General features: G+C 46.6%; 1 protein-coding gene across 1 annotated transcript; it reads right to left on the minus strand.

Moving 5' to 3' along the window:
• Positions 1-918: 918 nt before the first annotated feature.
• On the minus strand, positions 919-17856 carry E2F4 (E2F transcription factor 4). Its single transcript, XM_053399706.1, has 10 exons — positions 17621-17856; positions 13518-13627; positions 12211-12372; positions 10897-10940; positions 10030-10091; positions 9183-9471; positions 6160-6351; positions 4953-5000; positions 4166-4210; positions 919-3173 (listed from the first exon to the last, which is right to left on the minus strand). The coding sequence occupies exons 1-10, from the start codon at positions 17747-17749 to the stop codon at positions 3058-3060; spliced, it is 1197 nt and encodes a 398-aa protein (XP_053255681.1). The 5' UTR covers positions 17750-17856; the 3' UTR covers positions 919-3057.
• Between the last annotated feature and the right edge of the window lie 551 nt (positions 17857-18407).

The raw sequence follows: 18407 nt of genomic DNA on the forward strand, positions 1-18407 counted from the left end.
AGGCAGCAACGCTGCCACCCACTCTCCTGGACTGGGGCGCATGAATGTGTCCCTGCCGCAGCGGGCTCCCCCTGGGCCGTGCCATCTTCGAGGGCACACCCCACATGGCTGACCCAGGTGCTATTTGATAAGTTCCACCACTGGGTAGCCAGCATGTTCACTCTCTTGTCTCAGCGACGTCTACACTGGCTTGGTCACGTCCACAGAACGGAAGATAGCAGAATGCTCAAGGATGTGTTCTAGGGGAGCTGGCTCCCGGTACCAGACCCATTGGCAGATCAACTCTGTGTTACAAAGATGTCTGCAAACGTGGCACGAAGGCTGGCAACCCCAACCCCATGATGCAGGCAACCGCAGTACCTGGAGACCATCAGTTAGGTTGTACATCCATAGCAGTGACCAGAGGAGAAATGGCTGCTGGGAGGTGCGCAGAGAGAAGAAACGCCATAGTGCATCTACAGCAGCAACACAACCAGATGCCTTCACCTGCCCCATCTGCAACTAAACATCTCTCCTGTATCAGTCTCTACAGCAACCTTCCAGCAGTTTGACTGCCTAGACTGACAGATGCAACCAGAGCCAGCATGGTGCCCTCAGATGCTAATGGGCTTCACCTCTCATGAGCTCCAGAGAGCATGGCTGATGACCAGGGTTGATGGGAGGTGTAAACCAACATCTGGAGGGGCAAATATTAGCCGCACCTGATTTATTGCCTAATTTGAGACTGGATGAGACTATTTGAAAAAGAAACCAAAAGAGGCAGTTGTTGCTTCTTTTCCAGACGCTCCGTGCAATGGAAATCCTTCTTTAGCATTAGAATCTCTTTAAACTCTGCCTTGCAATACGATTGCCTCACAGCATCAGCCAGGCTGCAGAGGACATGAAATGGCTTGTTCCAACATGCTGACAGGAAACAGCTTTGGAAAGGTTTTGTTTATTCACTCAAAAAAAACAAAAACTGTACAAATATTACAGGCAAGTCTCTTGCTGCAAAAAGTATAAAAATAATCTTTATATATGAATCAAAGTTCATTTCCACCCCCCTTCCCATTGTACATTTTCTTTAGGTATCTTTTCCAGGACGTCATCTAAAGAGAAGGCAAGAAATTTATAGCAAAGGGAAGTGACGGTTCAGCTGCTAAACAGATCCCTCCCAAAGACACAGAGAAGCCCGTGAGCCTATTGGGGAGGAAGAAATGGAACACACCTCTGGGCTTCCTAGAGCATCTGTGCAATGCAGGAACTGCTCTGGAAACAGAGACATGCAGGCCAGGAAGGTGTCCTCACAGGTGCCTAAGCACATGGGTAGCCCTCCAGGTGTGGCTAGACTAGAACTCCCAAAGCTCCCTGACCATGTGGGCTGGGGCTGATGGGAGTTGGAGTACAACATCTGGAGGACACCACGTTGCCCATCCCTGCTAAACAGGACACCAGAGACTTCTCTAAACACTAAGCATCTGGAAGCAGAGTATTAACAAGTTCCCACTCTGCAAAGGATGCCGAGGAATTGTAGGGCTGTATATTCCATACAGAGGGAAGTATCGGCTGCACCACTTACACCCTTGTGGCCACTCTTAGGAAGCAGGACAGGGCAGCCAGCTTAAACTAGCACTTGCTGGCCAAAAGCTACCACATGACAACACAAACATTCCCTGATTTAATATGGGCGGCTTAGTGGTGAGTGTGCTTAGGGCTGCAGGTCTAAATCCCACTGAAATCAAACTCTTCACCCAAGCAGCAGTTTTTAAGGTTAGGGTGCAAGGCAGCACCACCTTCATATTCAGTGCCTGCGGCCGAGAACTGTGCAAAGGTTATGGGCCAGGGAGCGTGAGTTAGGGGCTGGCATCTGGTAAAAGCACAACTGCAGACTGGAGAGCAACACTGCGGTTATGGGAAAGAGGTCGAGAAGTGCAAAGGAGTCATAGGAGGAGGTTCACCAACCCAGATCCTCACGGGTGCAGGTGGGGAGGTGAGCAATACTCAGCGCTGGAAGGTGGGGAAGATGTGTCGCATACAGACTCTGGGAGAGAAGGTAAGCTGCACGGATGGGCATCCAAATGAAACCAGCAATTTGGAGAGGGAAAGATGCAGTAGCTCGAATGCACTCAAAAAAGCCCACCTTCAGCATTGACCGAGGACATTGAAATAAATCACCCAGACTTGGCCCCTTCCCTCAATCCAAGCCCCTCCATCTTGGGCTCTCACTGTCGAGCTCAGGGCCTTGCACTGCAGGCAATCCCAGCCAAGCTTCCCCATCCCTAAAGAACTTGGCTGTTGGGGAGGGGGCAATTTGTTTCTCCATCCTGACTCTTTGGAGGAAAAGTGACTGTGCAAAAGTGGCACCTCTACACGGCTAAAGGAGAAGAACTGGACATGTTTCGGCTTGCAAGAAACCTGGGTGATCGTCGCGCTCTCAAAGTGAAACAGAAGCGGCTACAACTCGGGAAGAAGCTTCTGAGCACCTTCCATACATAAAATGGATCCAAGGCAGGGTTGACGAGGCGTCGCTTCCCCCTCTCCCCCTCGTTCCTTGTGTCAAAATGTGCAGTTGCCAGAGAGAGAAAAGGAAACGAGCACCTCTGAAATACATAGAGACAAGCTATAAAGACAAGACAGCACGAGCCTCCCCTGCCCCTGTTCTTCAGCCCTCCTTTTCTCTCCAGAAAGTGCCACCAGGAGTGTAGGGGAGCCAAGCCAGGCTTGCAGACCCAAGGAAGCTCTTCTGCTTCTGTTCAGGAAGAATTGACCGCAGGCCGCTGGGAAGGAGGCCTCGGATCTAGTGAAAGGACAGCCAAAAATGGAGCAAGAGGGAAACCAGGGGACTGCCTTGTGCAACATAGGAAAGGAAGAAGAAAAGCCAGGAAAGGGAGCTGCTGCTCCTGCTGCTTGGTCCGCAAGTCCATCCCTGTTGATCTTCAGTCAAGACCAGAGCAGCCAAGTGTGTCACTCAAGCACAATAGCAGAAAAGGAATCCAAAAAAACACCAGGTTTTTCCAAAGACTGGTTTGTTTGTTTTTTAAAAAACACGTATCCTAAAGTCCATCCATATGCCAGGAGTCAGAGGTTGAGGATAGGCACATCGAAAAGGTCGCACACCCCTTCGCTCTCATCCAGGTTGTAGATGTAGTCGTGGTCACCAGGAGGCGGGGAGAGACGGAGCAAAGGAGCAAATACTGTTGAAGGGAAAGGAGTACAGTCAGGCTGTGTCTGGCTCACTGTGCCTGTATGCTGGCCCTTTGGCAACAAAAACCAGGGTAAGGCCCCTCCCACATGCTGCAACAGCCGACCCACATGCCTCCCTGCCCTGCATGCTTTACCAAAAGTAGAAGATCTCAGGAGACCCAAGGAACAGATTGCCCATGTCAACTTGTAGCTTGACCCTCAGGACTCGCCATTAAACCCAACCTTCAAACACAGGACCCTGCTTTAACTTTAGAACCTATAAGCTCCTTTGCTCTTCTATGCCTCTTTTAGGGCACACAAATAAACTGCAGATATACCAATGCCACATTTACTCCTTCTCTCTGAGGAAGTGTAGCTGCAGGGTGGGGAAAGAAGGGCAACTGGTGGGGTTAAGGACCCACAACAGGAAGTGCTTAGTATCTTCACCCATCTACAAATCCCCGGATTTTGGGGGATGGAGGAACAACCATGGCAATTTACTACAGAACCAACATGTGTTGCTGTTGTTGTTTTTAAAAAAGGGGGCAGCAAAGATAAACATATGCTTTATGTTTTGTGGCGGGTGGAGGGGACAGTTAAAACAAAAATAAGAAGTGCAACTTTAGGTCACTTCTTGTGGATCCTAACCAGTTAGTCCAGATATGGAGAACCTTTGGCCCTCTAGATGTTGTTGTACTACAACTCCCATCAGCCCCAGTAAGCATGGCTGATGGCCAGTGATGATAGGAGTTGTAATTCAGCAACATCAGGAGTACAAGGGGTCCAAATGATGTCCTGCTTGTAAATAAAGACACCCCCCACACCTGTGTTAGTTCAAGACCAGTGTGCATTAGCCTACTCAGTTGATTACAGTTCAGCTGAGCTTTACCATTTGCTTACAGTTCAACTGGACCAACTCAATTTCCTATACCCTAACTTTCTAGCCTTACCCAAACCCATCTCCACCCCAAAACTGGGAAATAGCAAAAGGCTTAATCCTTACCATCAGATGACATTAGTTCTTCAAGCAGCTCAGAATTCATGCATTCTGTGTGAAGAAAGAGTTGCATTACAACCACACACTCTGCTTTGAGATTCTACAGGAGAATATTCTGTATCATTTCAAACAAAGGCTCAGGTATGTCAGTTTCGAATACACTCCCATGATAAAGAAGCCAGCTTTGGCTTTGATGGAAGTTAACTACCTGGATGTTAACTGTAAACAGAAGCACTCAGTTGCACACCCCAACTGTGTATTTATAATACAGTCAACACATGACTTTCCCCCCCAAAGAATCCTGGGAACTGTAGTTTACCCCTACAGATTTACAATTCTTGGGGTAAGTGTTGGACGCCCAGGGAGAAGTGTTACATTCCAGATGACCCAAACAGATCAATGAGGCCTAAAGGAACTGCTTATTAACAGATGCCGGCTTGCAATGCAACAAGTAATACTGTACAAGATAAAGCGATAGCCACAGGCACCCTAGTTTCACAGCAAGGGCAGTGTCACCACCACAGCATGAGTATCCCTGAGCTAGCTGTTATTTCACATGTATCCAGCAGAGGGCCACTCTGCCATGATATTTGCTTCAGGGTGAAAACAGAAATCGTGCTCCGGCGGCGCGGCAGCAGAAGGCCCCATTAGCTAAAGTGGTGCTTTAGGTTAAGAACAGTTTCAGGTTAAGTACAGACCTCTGGAATGAATTAAGTACCACTGTATAGTAAGGGCCTCTGGAAACGTTGCCCCAGAAAAGTGAAACAAATAAGGTTCTGCTGAAGCAACGCACCTCTTGTTGGATCAAACATCTCCGAAAGCTCTTTGGGAAGTTCCGGTACTGAAAAACAGAAGAGACGGCTCTGGTTTCCATGCTGCTCCAATAATGTCCAAAGTGTGGTAACCTATACAGGGTGCTCTCCCCTGTTTGGTAGCCTCTGTTCACATTGAGTCCCCACCACCACCACCACCGACGCCTGCCATAATATTTGGCGGAAGCCCACTGTTGCTAGACAGTTCCGCTATAGATGGTTGTGAAGCTTGATGGTACATCTACACTGTGGTCTTAAAGAGGGCTCAGTTTGGAAGCAAAGGGCTCCCTATGCAAATCCATCTGCTCAAGCCTCAGGCTCATGATCTCCTGCAACACACACCAGGATGACGGGCTCAGAAGCACCAGATCTTACTTATCCAGAGTATGTTGCTACTTCCAACCCAGGAACAATGATTAATTTAAGCTATGGTTTTATTTGTACAGTAAAAGCCAGGATCAAAAGCTAGGGCTTTGCTCATTTAAATAAACAATATTTTAAACCAGCCACAGTTTGTCTTTGCTGGATGCAGCAACTGCAAGTTAGCTTCAGCCAGAAAGCTGATGCTTCCCATTTGCCTTTCGCAACTACTCCAGTTGAGCCTTGTCTGTGAACCGGGCCTCAAAGAATCATGGGAACTGTAGTTTTGAGAGTAGCTAGTAATGTCTGGAAACACTCATTCCCACACAACTAAAGATCCTAGGATTCCTTGTAGGAAGCCACGAACATGAAAAAAGTACAAAAATTGACATAAATATCCTGCCTACAACCCTGCCTACTGGTATTTTAGAAATCCCATTTCATTGCCCTCTCCAATACGGCATTACGTTGGGGTTTTCTTTAATATGCACTGCATGCCCCCAAAGAGAGACTTGTGGCATCAGCTGATTGAAAGGTGAGGAGCTCCACCCACCTTGCAAAAGTGGCCTGTGACAGGGGGAGGTGAGGCCAATCTACTGACCACATCCAGTTCTCCACCCTTGTTGCACATGGCAAAGCAGATGCTTTGCTATTCAAAAAAACCCAAAACAAACCACAGGCACACAAACATTGCTCCACGGCAGACTTTTAACCATAGCAACCATTACAAAGCTACTCCAGTTTCTGGAAAAAGAGGGACTTGGCGCCATGCCCATTTGGGAACACAAGAACCCCCAACCCAAAAGGCGGCAACCAAAGAATTCTCACTTTCTGTGGGGTCTGGCTTGATTGGCTCAAAGGAGGTGGAGGGACTGGGCAGGATGGAGCTGCTGTCCAGCAAGGCGGAGGATTGGAGGGGCTGCGTGTCCAGCCCAGCAGGTGGGCTGGCTGGTGCTGTCGAGGGGGCAAGTGGGTCCAGCTCCCCGCTGCTTCTCGATTCTGCCGTTGAGACACCACTATCTGCAAAGGTGTAAGACATAGATGGCGACAATTTTGCAACATTTCATGGATTGCACACTGAATAGGACATGACACTCATCCAGCAAACTCCAGGGCAGTACAGCATTGCATTAAATGCCCACAGGCATCCCCTAAGCCTTATAAATACGCCACAGAAAAGTTACTAGCCTTCAAAGGTCATTGATTAGAACTTTTCTCCTCAACATGCCTTTTCCCACATGAAGGGGATGAATTTTCCTATATCCAAAAGCTTTCTGTTAGGTCATCCGCCATTCTCCAGACAGATGCACCACAGGCCAGATGCAACTTAGCCAACATGAACAGTATCGTAATGATGTAAGAATCAGAGACCCAGGGTGTAACATTCCAATATTAATTGTATTGAAGCTTTGGCTAGCATGTATTAGACTTGATTCTCTGTGTTTGCATTTTATGACTCCCATGCTGCATTCCTTTTCTATCTGACCCTGAAAGTGGCACAAATGGCCCTCCAGGATGTTATTCTAAATCTATCATGAGTTAGGACCAGAATGTAAAATCAGCTATCCTTGAAACTTCCCCAAGGAAAGTGAGATAAAGGAAGGAATGTCAACAACCTGATGAAGGGCTGCTTGCCAGGGGAACAGTGATAGAAATGCTACATTTGAGACCATATGGCCTGGGCACTCTTGGGGCACCCCAAGCTGATTGTGGGGGTCAAGGTACCGGTATGGAGCCATGCGTGTTTTGCTTCTCATGACCTGCAACTTTTCCTGATGTATGTAGAAGGATGTTGGTGTTTTAAGAACGTTTAGATGTTTTATGACTCTTTTGTGTCCTGTGTGTATAAAACCCTTGTTCTAAGTCTCTTAGTGGCAGGTGACTTCTTAACTAGTGGTTCAGCTAGAGAACAACCACTTAAGTTGAGCTCTGTCTTATTGCTACAGTAAATGCTGACTTCCTAACTGGGTGCTGGACTTGAATTATTTCCTTGGTTCCGTGTTTTATTTACCCTCGCCTGGCTGAGAGCAAGGTGGTGTAGAAGTAAATTCTTACAATAACAACCTATTACGCAACTTTAAAAAACCAAAACAGCTATACTTTTTATTAAAACCTAACAACTGGGAAGATACAGCTTTCCCAAAGAGTCAACCTGTAAACACTTATCAATGGTAGGTGCGAGGTTAGAATTTTAGACAAAAAATACCAAGCCACTGCCTTAACAATTCGACACACATTCCAGGAGTGAGGAGTGGTAGACCACAATTTAATCCTCAAGAGAAAAAAGAGAGAGAACACACATACACACAAACAAATGCACAAGGCAAAGCAAATATTTGTCGTAGGCAGACCTGCCACAGAAAAAACTTGCCCTTTTCTGATGCACTTGCAGCAGGCAGATTGTTAAACTGGTATGAAAGCCATATATGGGGAACCTGTGGCCTTTCAGGTGTTTTGGTTGTACTATCGGGCATGCTGGCTGTGGCCGTGTCCAACAACTTCTCTTTTGGAGGGCCACAGGTTCCCCATCCCTGATACATGGAGTATGTTAGTACATGCACAATATCAAGTTTAAGGAAAGAAGGATGTGTAGAAGGGAAACTTGGGAGTGTGGTGGGGAGAAGGACTAATTTTCTCTCTCCCCCAACAATGGAATAGTAGAGAAAACAGCTGTCAATACTTGATTGGGTTTTTGAACGTATAAGAAGTGTTGTAGATCCAGTTCTCCAGAGTCAATTGGGTTTTTGAACGTATAAGACGTGTTGTAGATCCAGTTCTCCAGAGTCAATTACGAGCCAGGCACCTAACAAGAGCCTACTGAATATGGGCTTTTTTAAAGCCCACCTTACACCCCAAGGTGTAAGCCAGTTGTTTATGGAAGATCAATTATATATTTGATAAAATAGTACTGTTGTTTTTAAGAGTCTGTCTAAATGGTTTTATTGTTTGCTAAATTGATTTTACTGTTCTTTGAGCTTGTGTTTCTGTGTTTCATTCTCAGTGTACACCACTTTAATGGCGGCCTATTTAATAATTTGTTTAATGAAATAAATACATTAAGACTAGTGATGATTACAACGAATGGATGTTATGTGCTTTCCATATCTTAATTTGGGATAAGAAATATAATAACTACATATATGAAAGAATGTGCTGTTTCAGAACTAGAAAAAAGGAATGTATGTGTTATTGGCTTACAATAATTGTATGTACTGAAAATTATGTAAGATAATTTATATACAACTATAATTTTTAAACAAGATGGGAAAAGCTGGTACAGTCCACTATAAATATATTCTTCCAGTTTGAGACCCAAGTAGTTTGCAGCTGACTGGCTATACTACTTTCCAAGAGTTCAAACTAGTTTACACTAAAGCAAATAAACAAAAAGCCAAACAATTATAAAATCACAAGGAGGCTACACATACGACGGAAAAGACTCAGAAAATTTAAATTCTCCCTTAAGGTTTCATGAAATAGAAAGGTTTTACAGCATGTGTGGGGAACCTGTGGCCCTCCAAATGTTGCTGAACTCCAGCTCCCATCAGCCCCAACCAGTGTGGCCCATGGTTAGGGAAGATGAGAGCTGCAGCCTGACAATATCTGGAGGGCTACAGGATCCCCAGTCCAGTTTGGGTGCCGTTTTGAAAAGGGACAGTGATGTTGGAGGCTTCCTAACCTTGCCTAGGCCAGGTTCCAAAGTTCTCAGGTGGCTGCTGAAGAAGGCAGGCCTCTGGCCATGTCTGCCCACGCCTTTCATCTGGAAGAGGCTGACATCAAGGCCAAGTGACTCGACTTCAGTGTCATATTCGAGAGAGGTTACAGGAAGGGAAAGCTCCTCTGTGACTCACCTGTGGCGCTGGCTGCTTTCTGCACAGCAGAGACCTGGTCCTGTGTGCTGTTGGGAACGGGCGCAGAAGGGTGGGTACCACTGGGAAGAGATGCTTCTTGGAAGTGGGCAACAGGTGGTCTCTGTGCCTTAGAGAGTGTGACTGGCTGACACTGAATGAGGTCTTCCGGGGGAGGCACAGGTAGTACCACTGGAGGAGAGCTCCAGGCGTCTTTATTTACGAGCAGGACATCAATTGGACCGCTTGTGCTTTTCAGGTGGATCTGGTATTTCTTCTGACCATTTAAGCCCTAAAGAAAGGGAGAGAGATTGCTGCAAGGTAAGGCACCCAAGCCAGTGCAGTGATGCATCTATGTGTGTAAAGGACTGTATCCAATATAGCATTAAGTTACTTAGACTCATAGAACTGTAGGTGGAAGGGACTCCGGGGGTCATCTAGTTCAACCCCCTGCAGCGCAGGAATCTCAACAATCTTAGCGGGATACTTGTTCCACTGGTAAAATGTTTTGTGCCAGATGAATATGATTGTGAAAGAAAATGCGAAATCAAAGCGCCTTCACAACTTGCAGCCAGCATCAACCTGCAATGCGAGATGCTGCTGACTATTCCAAGGGCCACCAGCTCCTTGATGTTTCAGCCACAGGTTTCCCCCTGCCCAACCACATTTTAACTGGAAATGCTTGGGATTAAACCTGGGAGCTCCTGCAGGCAAAACATGAGCTACGGTGGCACCAACAGGAGCCCAACAACACCAGGAGGGCCAAAGGCTAGCGATCCCTCATATAAGGCTTCCACCGTTGTCTCTTTGCAACCAGGGACCATTCCTTTGTTACCCACGTGTCACCTACCTCCGGGACAGGAACCTCTAACTGAGTACCCGATGGGGCTCGGATGGCTAGCAGTGTGTCACCTGGAACAAGAGAGCAAACGCAGCATTTACTAATCTGATCTAGGTGAAGAATGGAGCAGCAGGCCATTGCAAGCCAAGACGCATACTCTTTTTTTCTCCTTCCTTCTTTTTCCTCTCTTTCCTGAAGAGATGGGAGACCTGTGGCCCCCCAGATGTTGCTAGATGCCAACTCCCATCAGCCTCACAAGGTTGGCCAATGGCCAGGGTTGATGGAAGTCATAGTTCAGCCACATCAGCAGGGACAACACTTCCCCATCCATGCTTTACCTGGTCTGCAAACTTTTAACGCGGCCAGTAACATTGGCAGGAAAAAAGGACATCTCACAGACTTGTGTACAGTTCTCAGATACAGAAGGGCAGTGCGAATATTTTTGTGGTTTGTTTTTTTTAAGGCTGCTTGTATTTTTTCAGAGCAAAAGGCCATTTCATTCACAATATTTATCTGGCTAATGCTAGTAGACCTAAGTGACTAAAGCAAGGCAATGGCAAAACAGAGCATACATGAAGGGACTCCAGCCTGGGTAGCAAGACAAGGGCTACTGCACGTTCTGAGAGCTGGGAAGGTTTGCCTGATTTCTAAGAAAAACAGGCTCTAAACTCTGGAACTCTTGCCCAGCTCAGTTCACTTGTTCTTGGAGCAAGGAGTGGGGTCCCCAACGTTGCTGAGCTCCCCCACCCACCGGCATAGTCAATGATCAGAGATGACTGGAGTTGTAGCCTAATAACACCTGGAGAGCACCATGCCAAGGAAAAGGTACGGCATACAGGAGGGGAATCTAGCTATGATACACCACCACATCCTCACCTGGAAAGCACTTGCAGAGGTCCTCATCAGTCACATAGGCTAACGTTCCTGAAGTTAAGGGAAAAAACCAGATGCATCCAGAAACAATGAGATCATTGGACAAAGGAACACTTCAAGATGTTTAGGGGAATTGGAAGAAACAAGTGAACAACAGATCTAGTTATCAGTCAGTGCTGCAGAACACACTGGTCAGAATGTGTCCTATGTGCCCCACCTACTGGGTGCATCTCTACAAAAGCAGCAGCAGAGGAGGACATTTTGGATCCGATACGTTTACTTAACACTTTTTAAGCTCCACCCACCCACCTGTATTATAAAGTAGTTTCACACAACAGTGAATAGTTATGGCTTTCCTCCCAAAGAATCCTGGGAACTGTAGTTTGCTAAGGGTGCTTAGAACTGCAAGGAAACCCCTATTCCCCTCACACAGCTACAGTTCCCAGAGGTCCCAGGGAAGAGGGACTGACTGCTAAACCACTCTGGAAATTATAGCTCTGTAGGGAGGAAAGGGGTCTCTTAATAATTCTCAGCACCCTTTACAAATTACAGTTCCAAGATTCTTTTGGAAAACCCATGACTGTTAGAAGGGGTATGAAACTGCTTTAAATGTGTAGTGCAGGTGGAGCCTTAGTAGAGTCTTGTGGCAGCTTAAAGACTTAACAAATGAACTGTGGCACATGAGCCTTTGTGGACCATAGTCTACTTCATTAAGTGGACTTCATGAAAGCTTATGACACAATAAGTTTCAAGGAGCCAAAAGGTTCTGTTGCTTTTCCAGCTGTATTTCTGCACAAAGAAAAAAACAGAAAAAACCCACTCCCAAGAAAGGAATGTGATAGATTAAAGAAAAGTGACATCAACACGATGATGGCAGGGGAGTGGGGATGAATGATGTGGAGAGAGAAATTCTTTCCATTTTCTCAAAAAGAGATCTGGGATAAGGCAGTTGAGTTGTTGGTGCTGTTTTGGTATTCTTAGCATTTCATCCAGGGACAGATAGATGCACGCACGCACGCACACACGCACACACACACACGGACACACAGTCACTATCTCACCATAGATATCTCGCTGGCCAATGCTGTGGACCTGACCCAGCAAGAAGACTGAAATTTCTGTACCCTGGACAGGGTGGCAAGTGATTTGAAATTAAAGAGTTGTGCCAGCACTACAGGATTGGTGTCACTGCCTTCAAGCCCTGGAAAGTAATGTTTTCCTTCTGCCATCCTAGAAGGATCATCTTGGAACGAGCATTGGAAACTTGAAGTGAAAGGGGGAGGAGGAAAAAGGACTACGGTGCACTCAGAAGGATATCGGCTGTTTTGTACATCGTCCGTCACATTTTTGATGCTTTGCTGCACCCACATCTTTTGCTGCTCCAGCTCCCGCTCCCGCTGCTCCAGGTCCTCAATCTCTGCCTTCAGCTCTATCAGCTTGTGGGCAATTTCACGAGTGTTGCAGCCAGGACCTACTCCTCTGGAGGGAAGGAGAATTGGAAGCAAGAAAAATGAGAGAGGCCACCTCTTGCAGAGCTTCCCTAGATGGCATGAGCTATCAGAGACACTGCCATCGCAACCGCAAAATACCTCCCCAAACCCACAGGATTGTTCAGTTGCGCTGAGCACAAACTATTCCTCCTTTTGTTTCCAAGCCCAAACCTTCCAGAGAGGAATTGAAAGCCCTTTAGATATTATGTCTCTATCCAGTATGGGGCGGTGGTTAGTGTGCAGGACTAGGATCTGGGAGACCAGGGTTCAAATCGCCACTGGGCCATGAATCTCACTGTGTGACCTGGGGCCAGTCACTGCCTCTCAGCCTAACCAACCTCACAGGGTTGTTGTGGGGATTAAATGAAGAATGGGGAGAAACCTTGTGCACCATCTTGAGCTCCTTGGAGAAAAAGGTGGGCTATAAATGCAATAAATAATAAAAATAAAATATTCAAAGATCTCCTTCCACCAACACAGTTCCCTTGGAAGAGAGTTCCTCCAAACTTCAGTCATGTTTTTACTCCCAAATAGTATATCATGTCATTAGGTTTTAGGTGAGGTACATTTTTTATAAGTTTGAACCTATAAATGCTATACTGCCAACATCAAGGGGAAAATACACCTATAATTCACCTATAAATGCTATACTGCCAACATCAAGGGGAAAATAAATGCTATACTGCCAACATCAAGGGGGAAATACCATGGCGGCAAACAGCATAAAATAAACTTATATTCACAAAAAAATTATAAAACACATTCCAAATTAGTATATCTGCTTAATACATCAAACATAACTAGATCACTGCTCAGGAAAAGTGAATGCAAACAGATGAGTTTAAGCAGGCACCTAAATCCCAATACTGTGGGTGCCTGCAACTCCCATTACAACTCAGTTTCATAAGCTATTTCCCTACTATTTGTAACCACTCAGCAAACAGGAGTACAGCATGACCATTGGTGAAGCTTATTCAAAACTGCCTTAAAAGCTGCACTCAGGACACAGTCAACTACTCAAATGCAAGCTGTGACTGTGCCACACTCCTCAAATGCAACTGCCCCCCATGCATCACTGAGAACAAAGCCTAGTTTCAGGATCACCAATCCTTGCTCCAATTCACGGGCACTTACTTCCACTGTATGCTGTTCTTGGACTTCTTCTCAATCAGCCCTATGCCCTCAAGGACATTTGTGATGTCATAAATGCGCCGCTTCTGCCGCACTGCCAAGGTATCTGCTGCCTGTGTAGGAAACCCAAAACATTATCATGCCCTGCTCACGAAGGCCTGAGCCACTCAGAGAACAGCAGGAAGCTGACAAAACAAAAAACCACCTCCAGCCACTTTGTCAGTTATACATAGGAACATTCCTGGACTCAGTTTTTTCTGTCTTGGGTTTGGGAGAGGAACCATCAATTAAATCTCTTTGCCTCCCACATGTTCCATTTCAGGGGGTTAGTTTATAAACAAAGCAGAAGTTCAGCCTGAGAAGATGCAACCCATCTGCCATCCTGGGGTTCCTTCCAAGTAGCCCCAAAGACTGCCTGATGTCATGGCAGATGAGGGCACAAATCCCACCTTTCATGGCAGAAAAGCGTTAAGTGTGTGGCATTGCTTTCTCTGCTACACTGCCACACACAGAGACAACATGGTGTAGTGGCTAGAGAACTGGGTGAGGAATCCAAATCTGCACTCAGCCATAAAGCCTTGCTTGGAGCAGTCACTCTCTCAGCCTAATCCTATCTAGCCAAGTTATTGTGAATGGGAGACAGGAGAGGGAAATATGTAAATTGTCTTGGGCTCCCTGCAGGAAGAACAGGATAATGTAATATCATAATCATCATGATGATAATATTGCAATCCCAAAATCTATAACATATAAAAGATGATTTCCTATTTATTACTATTATATATCCACTGTTCAGAACATCAATGAACAGTGATGTAGATTATCAGTACCCAGTGTAAGAACCAAACTCTCTATATCCTGTTTAGGCAGTATCGCTGCAGGGCAGCTGGGTTGTATTCTGTGACTTTTCTGGATCCTCAGCTTCACCAAATGTATAGCATGCATAAACAGGTAAGGCCTGGAAGCATATCCAGCAGTAAGATGCAATAGAGGGAAAAAATCAAAATCCCCCATATCATTGTTGCATAAAATGCAATGTATTAACAAATGCCTGATGTGTTAACAAAGATTTTGTAGATACCAAGATGCCCTTTTCTCAAGGTAAAGGTTAAAAGGTTGGTGGATTAGAGCGCTTACTATTAGAAAGCAGGTTCTAGAGAAATTAAGAGGACTCGTAACTTCACCCAGATATAAAAATATTCAGATGTCTTTCAGTCACACAATGCTGGGAGCACAAATGGATCAAAGGGAGTTGTGTAAGAGCAGCTTACGCTATGTGTCAACGTAATGTGGTATTGTCTGCTCTCACTGGCAGCAGCTCACATTACCTGCCGTTAGATTTTATTTTAATCTTCAAATGCCAGCGATTGAACTCTGAACCTTCTGCACACAAAACATGTGCTCTACCACTGAGCTATGGTCAGCAACATGCAGCACAGTTCATGTTTGTTAAATATATAAGTGCAAGTTTGTCATTCACAAGAACAGTATGACTACTACATAAGAACAACCCTGCTGGGTAAGACCAAAAGCCCACCATCCTGTTCTCACAGCAGCCAGCCAGATGGTCATGGGAAGCCTGCAAGGAGGCCATGAGTGCAATAACACTCTGTTCCCCAGCAGCTGGTATTCAGAGAGATACAATTCTTCAATACTGGAGGTAGTACACATCCATCATGACTAATAGCCATTGATTGGTGCATGCCAGGAATAAGCCAGAGACAGATATAATCATTATAACCTTTCTTATGAACTTCCCCAGGGTATCCATCTTGCTTAACCATCTGGATTACAGGTCCAGCTAAATCTTCCCATACATTCTGCAGCAGACCTTAAAGCCTTAAAGAAGTTGGAAGGGATGACTCTGGCATGAAGTTGCCAAATTAGATTTCACTGCCAGACTTGACACTAGGGAACTTGGCCTCAATAAACCACTTGGGAAGAGAAAGCCACTGTCCCTTTCAGTGTTTACCGAGACTATCAATTTAGCTATGCCTATTCATCACAAGTAACTTCTAGCTAAGAGTGGGTCACAAGGATGCTTCTTGTACCTGATCTTTGTTGACCAGAGCCTGTTTTCACTTGTGTTGTGCATATTATGACACTTACCATAATCTCTTCCATTTCTCAACTTCATAGAAACATTGTTTTCTCCTTACTCAGGGTATGCATAGCCACCCATTTACCTGACTATTTCATACTTCTAATAGACTCTGCCTCAGAAAAGCTTCTAACAGAGTAAATAAGTCTTTAAAGTGCCCATGGACATATGCTGCTGCTAACAGACCCTGCATGAAAAAGAAGTCAGGTTCAATCCTTAGCATCTCTAAGTAGGGATAGGAAGGACCCTGGATTGTACACAAGTTCTACTCAGAGTAGACCCACTGAAATTAATGGATCTATATTAATAATGCCCATTAATTTCAATGGATCTACTCTGAGTGGCGCTAAACTGTATGCAACCCTCCGATCTTAAACCCTGGCAAGCTTTTGCCAGTAATTTAAAGTTTAGATAATATTGAGCTAGGGGGAACAAGGCAGCTTCTTATGTCTGCTCCTCTGGAGTTAGCAAAATACAAGAGCTGCCTTGATGAAAAGTCTCAAGCTGCAACCCTCCTTGCACTTCCGTAGGAGTAAGCACCACCTGAACAGAGGGGGGTTTGCTTTGGTGCAAAGATACACAGACCTATGCTGTCAAAGCCATCATCAGTCACCTTAGACAGGGCTCCAGCAGGGCTCCTTCCCACTGCTGTTCCCTTCCAAACCAAAGGCCCTTAGATGGCCATGCAGCTTACTGGCCTAGTTCACATAAGAAGCCACATCTGGATTCAGTAACACTATACTAATGCTTTTTGTTGTTGTTTAAACAGTTTGTGGTTCATAGCATTAAAAGCTTCTTCCTGCCCACTTTTTCTACTCTAGATTTCCCGTGTTTGGTCCTAAACCGTTTTGAACTGCAGAGGCGTCTGCCTGTTTCCCCATCTGCCTGCATTGCAGTGGAACCAAAAGCAGATTTCAGTTAAGGTTAAGCACTTCAGGCAAGGTTGCGAACACCTGCAGTCCCTTTCACACAGAAGCCACTGTTGCGGTAAAGCAGAAGCTCCGGCAACTGCTGGAGTTCTGCACTGGCAACAGACTGATCACACCTGTGACTAAGTTATACATATGCAACCAGCTCAGTGTAACACCCCCACCCGCAGAGATCCCTTCATGCACTCCTGCAGTCCATACCCAACATGCAACTCAGCATTATCTCCCCTTTTGGCGGATGCTGCACCTTAACGGTCATGCTTCCTAGATATGAGGTGAGGGAGGTCAGAGGAAGAGCTAGCAAACAGGTGGGGAAGCAGTTGGCCCCCAAAGTTTGCTCATTTGGTCTGAGGACAGAGAGAGAGAAAAGCCCAATTCAAGGCAGGATCTATTAACTGGGATTTTTCCTAACACACACACGCACACACACATCCAACCCTGCATGGAAAGATGGAACGGAGTCAAGAGATCCCAAATGTGGACACACAGCAACAGACCAAAGCTCCAGACAAAAGGAGGTGGTCTGAACAGATACCTAATAGGGCCCGATCCTTACTTTCCGTAAGCCCGATCCGGCCCCAAGAGGCAAATCCGGCCACCGCCACTCCACGCTGCCTCCTTTCCCTTGTCTATACCATCGGGTGGGCAGAAAGCAATTGGGATCTACCGGCAAGGGTTTCTTAACAGTTTTCATAGCAGCAACACAACCCACCCCCCCCCAAAAAAAATCACTAATGGGGCTGTTGCTGAAATGAATAAAGCTAATCTAAGCGTGAAAGGGTTGTGATATCAATACCGTTGTGGTACAAGGGAACCCATCCCAGATCCTGGCACCTTGTTCTTACTAGCTGAGTGACACGCGTGTGTGTGTGTGTGTTCAGCTCCCTCTGGCTGGTGAAGGGGGGGATTTTGGGGGGAGGAGGGGGAACAAAGTAGATCCAAGAAGCCCTAAGTCTGCCCAGCCGGAGTGCTTCTTGCCCTGATGGGAGCCAGCCATAGCCCACCCCCAGCCATGTTGTGGAAGCAGGACCCCCCCCCCGGCCACCCCGTTTCCCCCGCTCTCTCCTCCTCCTCACCAGCTTGAGGTCGAGCACGCCGTCCTTGGCCTCCTGCAGCAGAGACACGAACTTGGTCGTGAGCAGCCCCAGGCTCTTCTCGTGCCGGCTCGGGGCGCCCCCCGGTGGCTGCGCCGCGGACTCCGCCATCCACGTCCGCCTCAGGCCCTCCGCCGCCGAGGCCGGTGCAGATCCCGGGTCTCCGGTACGGCCCCCGCGCGCTGACCCCTCTGCCGCTTCCGGCCGCCGCAGGGCACGACGGGAGGAGGGAGGCGGAGGGAAGGCTCCATCTTGGGAGAGAGGGCGGAGCGCCGCCACGCTCCCTCCCGCCTCCTTCTGCTCGGCTCCGCCCACCACCACTACCACCGGCTTCCCCTCTCGTGCCGTTGTAGCGTCCCCTGCTGGCCAGTGGCGTGTAAACACTGGTGGCGCCTTGAGGATTCCAAAGGGTTGCGCCTGTGGGGTGTTCGGAAAATGAACGTTTTCCCCCCCTCTCCGTTGTCTTCTTGTCCATAAGAGCAGAATATAGCTCTGTCCGGTGGGCTTGTTATGATCTCCTCTTTATGAGTGGTGGACTTCTGTTGCCAAATGGTTAAATCAGTGCACACTTAATGATGCAACATTTTGTTGCGGGTTCCACTTGTAGGCTGCCGTACTGTAAATAGCAAACTACAGTAGTTTGCTACTACAGGACAGAAACTTTTTTTTTTATTTAAGTCAAATCTTTTGCAGAACTGAAAGAAATCACATGACTAGAAACATCCAATTTAGGGACTTGTGTTTAGCGATTTAATCCATACAAATCCAC

The sequence above is a fragment of the Podarcis raffonei genome, chromosome 8 (genome assembly GCF_027172205.1).
Source record: "Podarcis raffonei isolate rPodRaf1 chromosome 8, rPodRaf1.pri, whole genome shotgun sequence".
Lineage (NCBI taxonomy): Eukaryota > Metazoa > Chordata > Lepidosauria > Squamata > Lacertidae > Podarcis > Podarcis raffonei.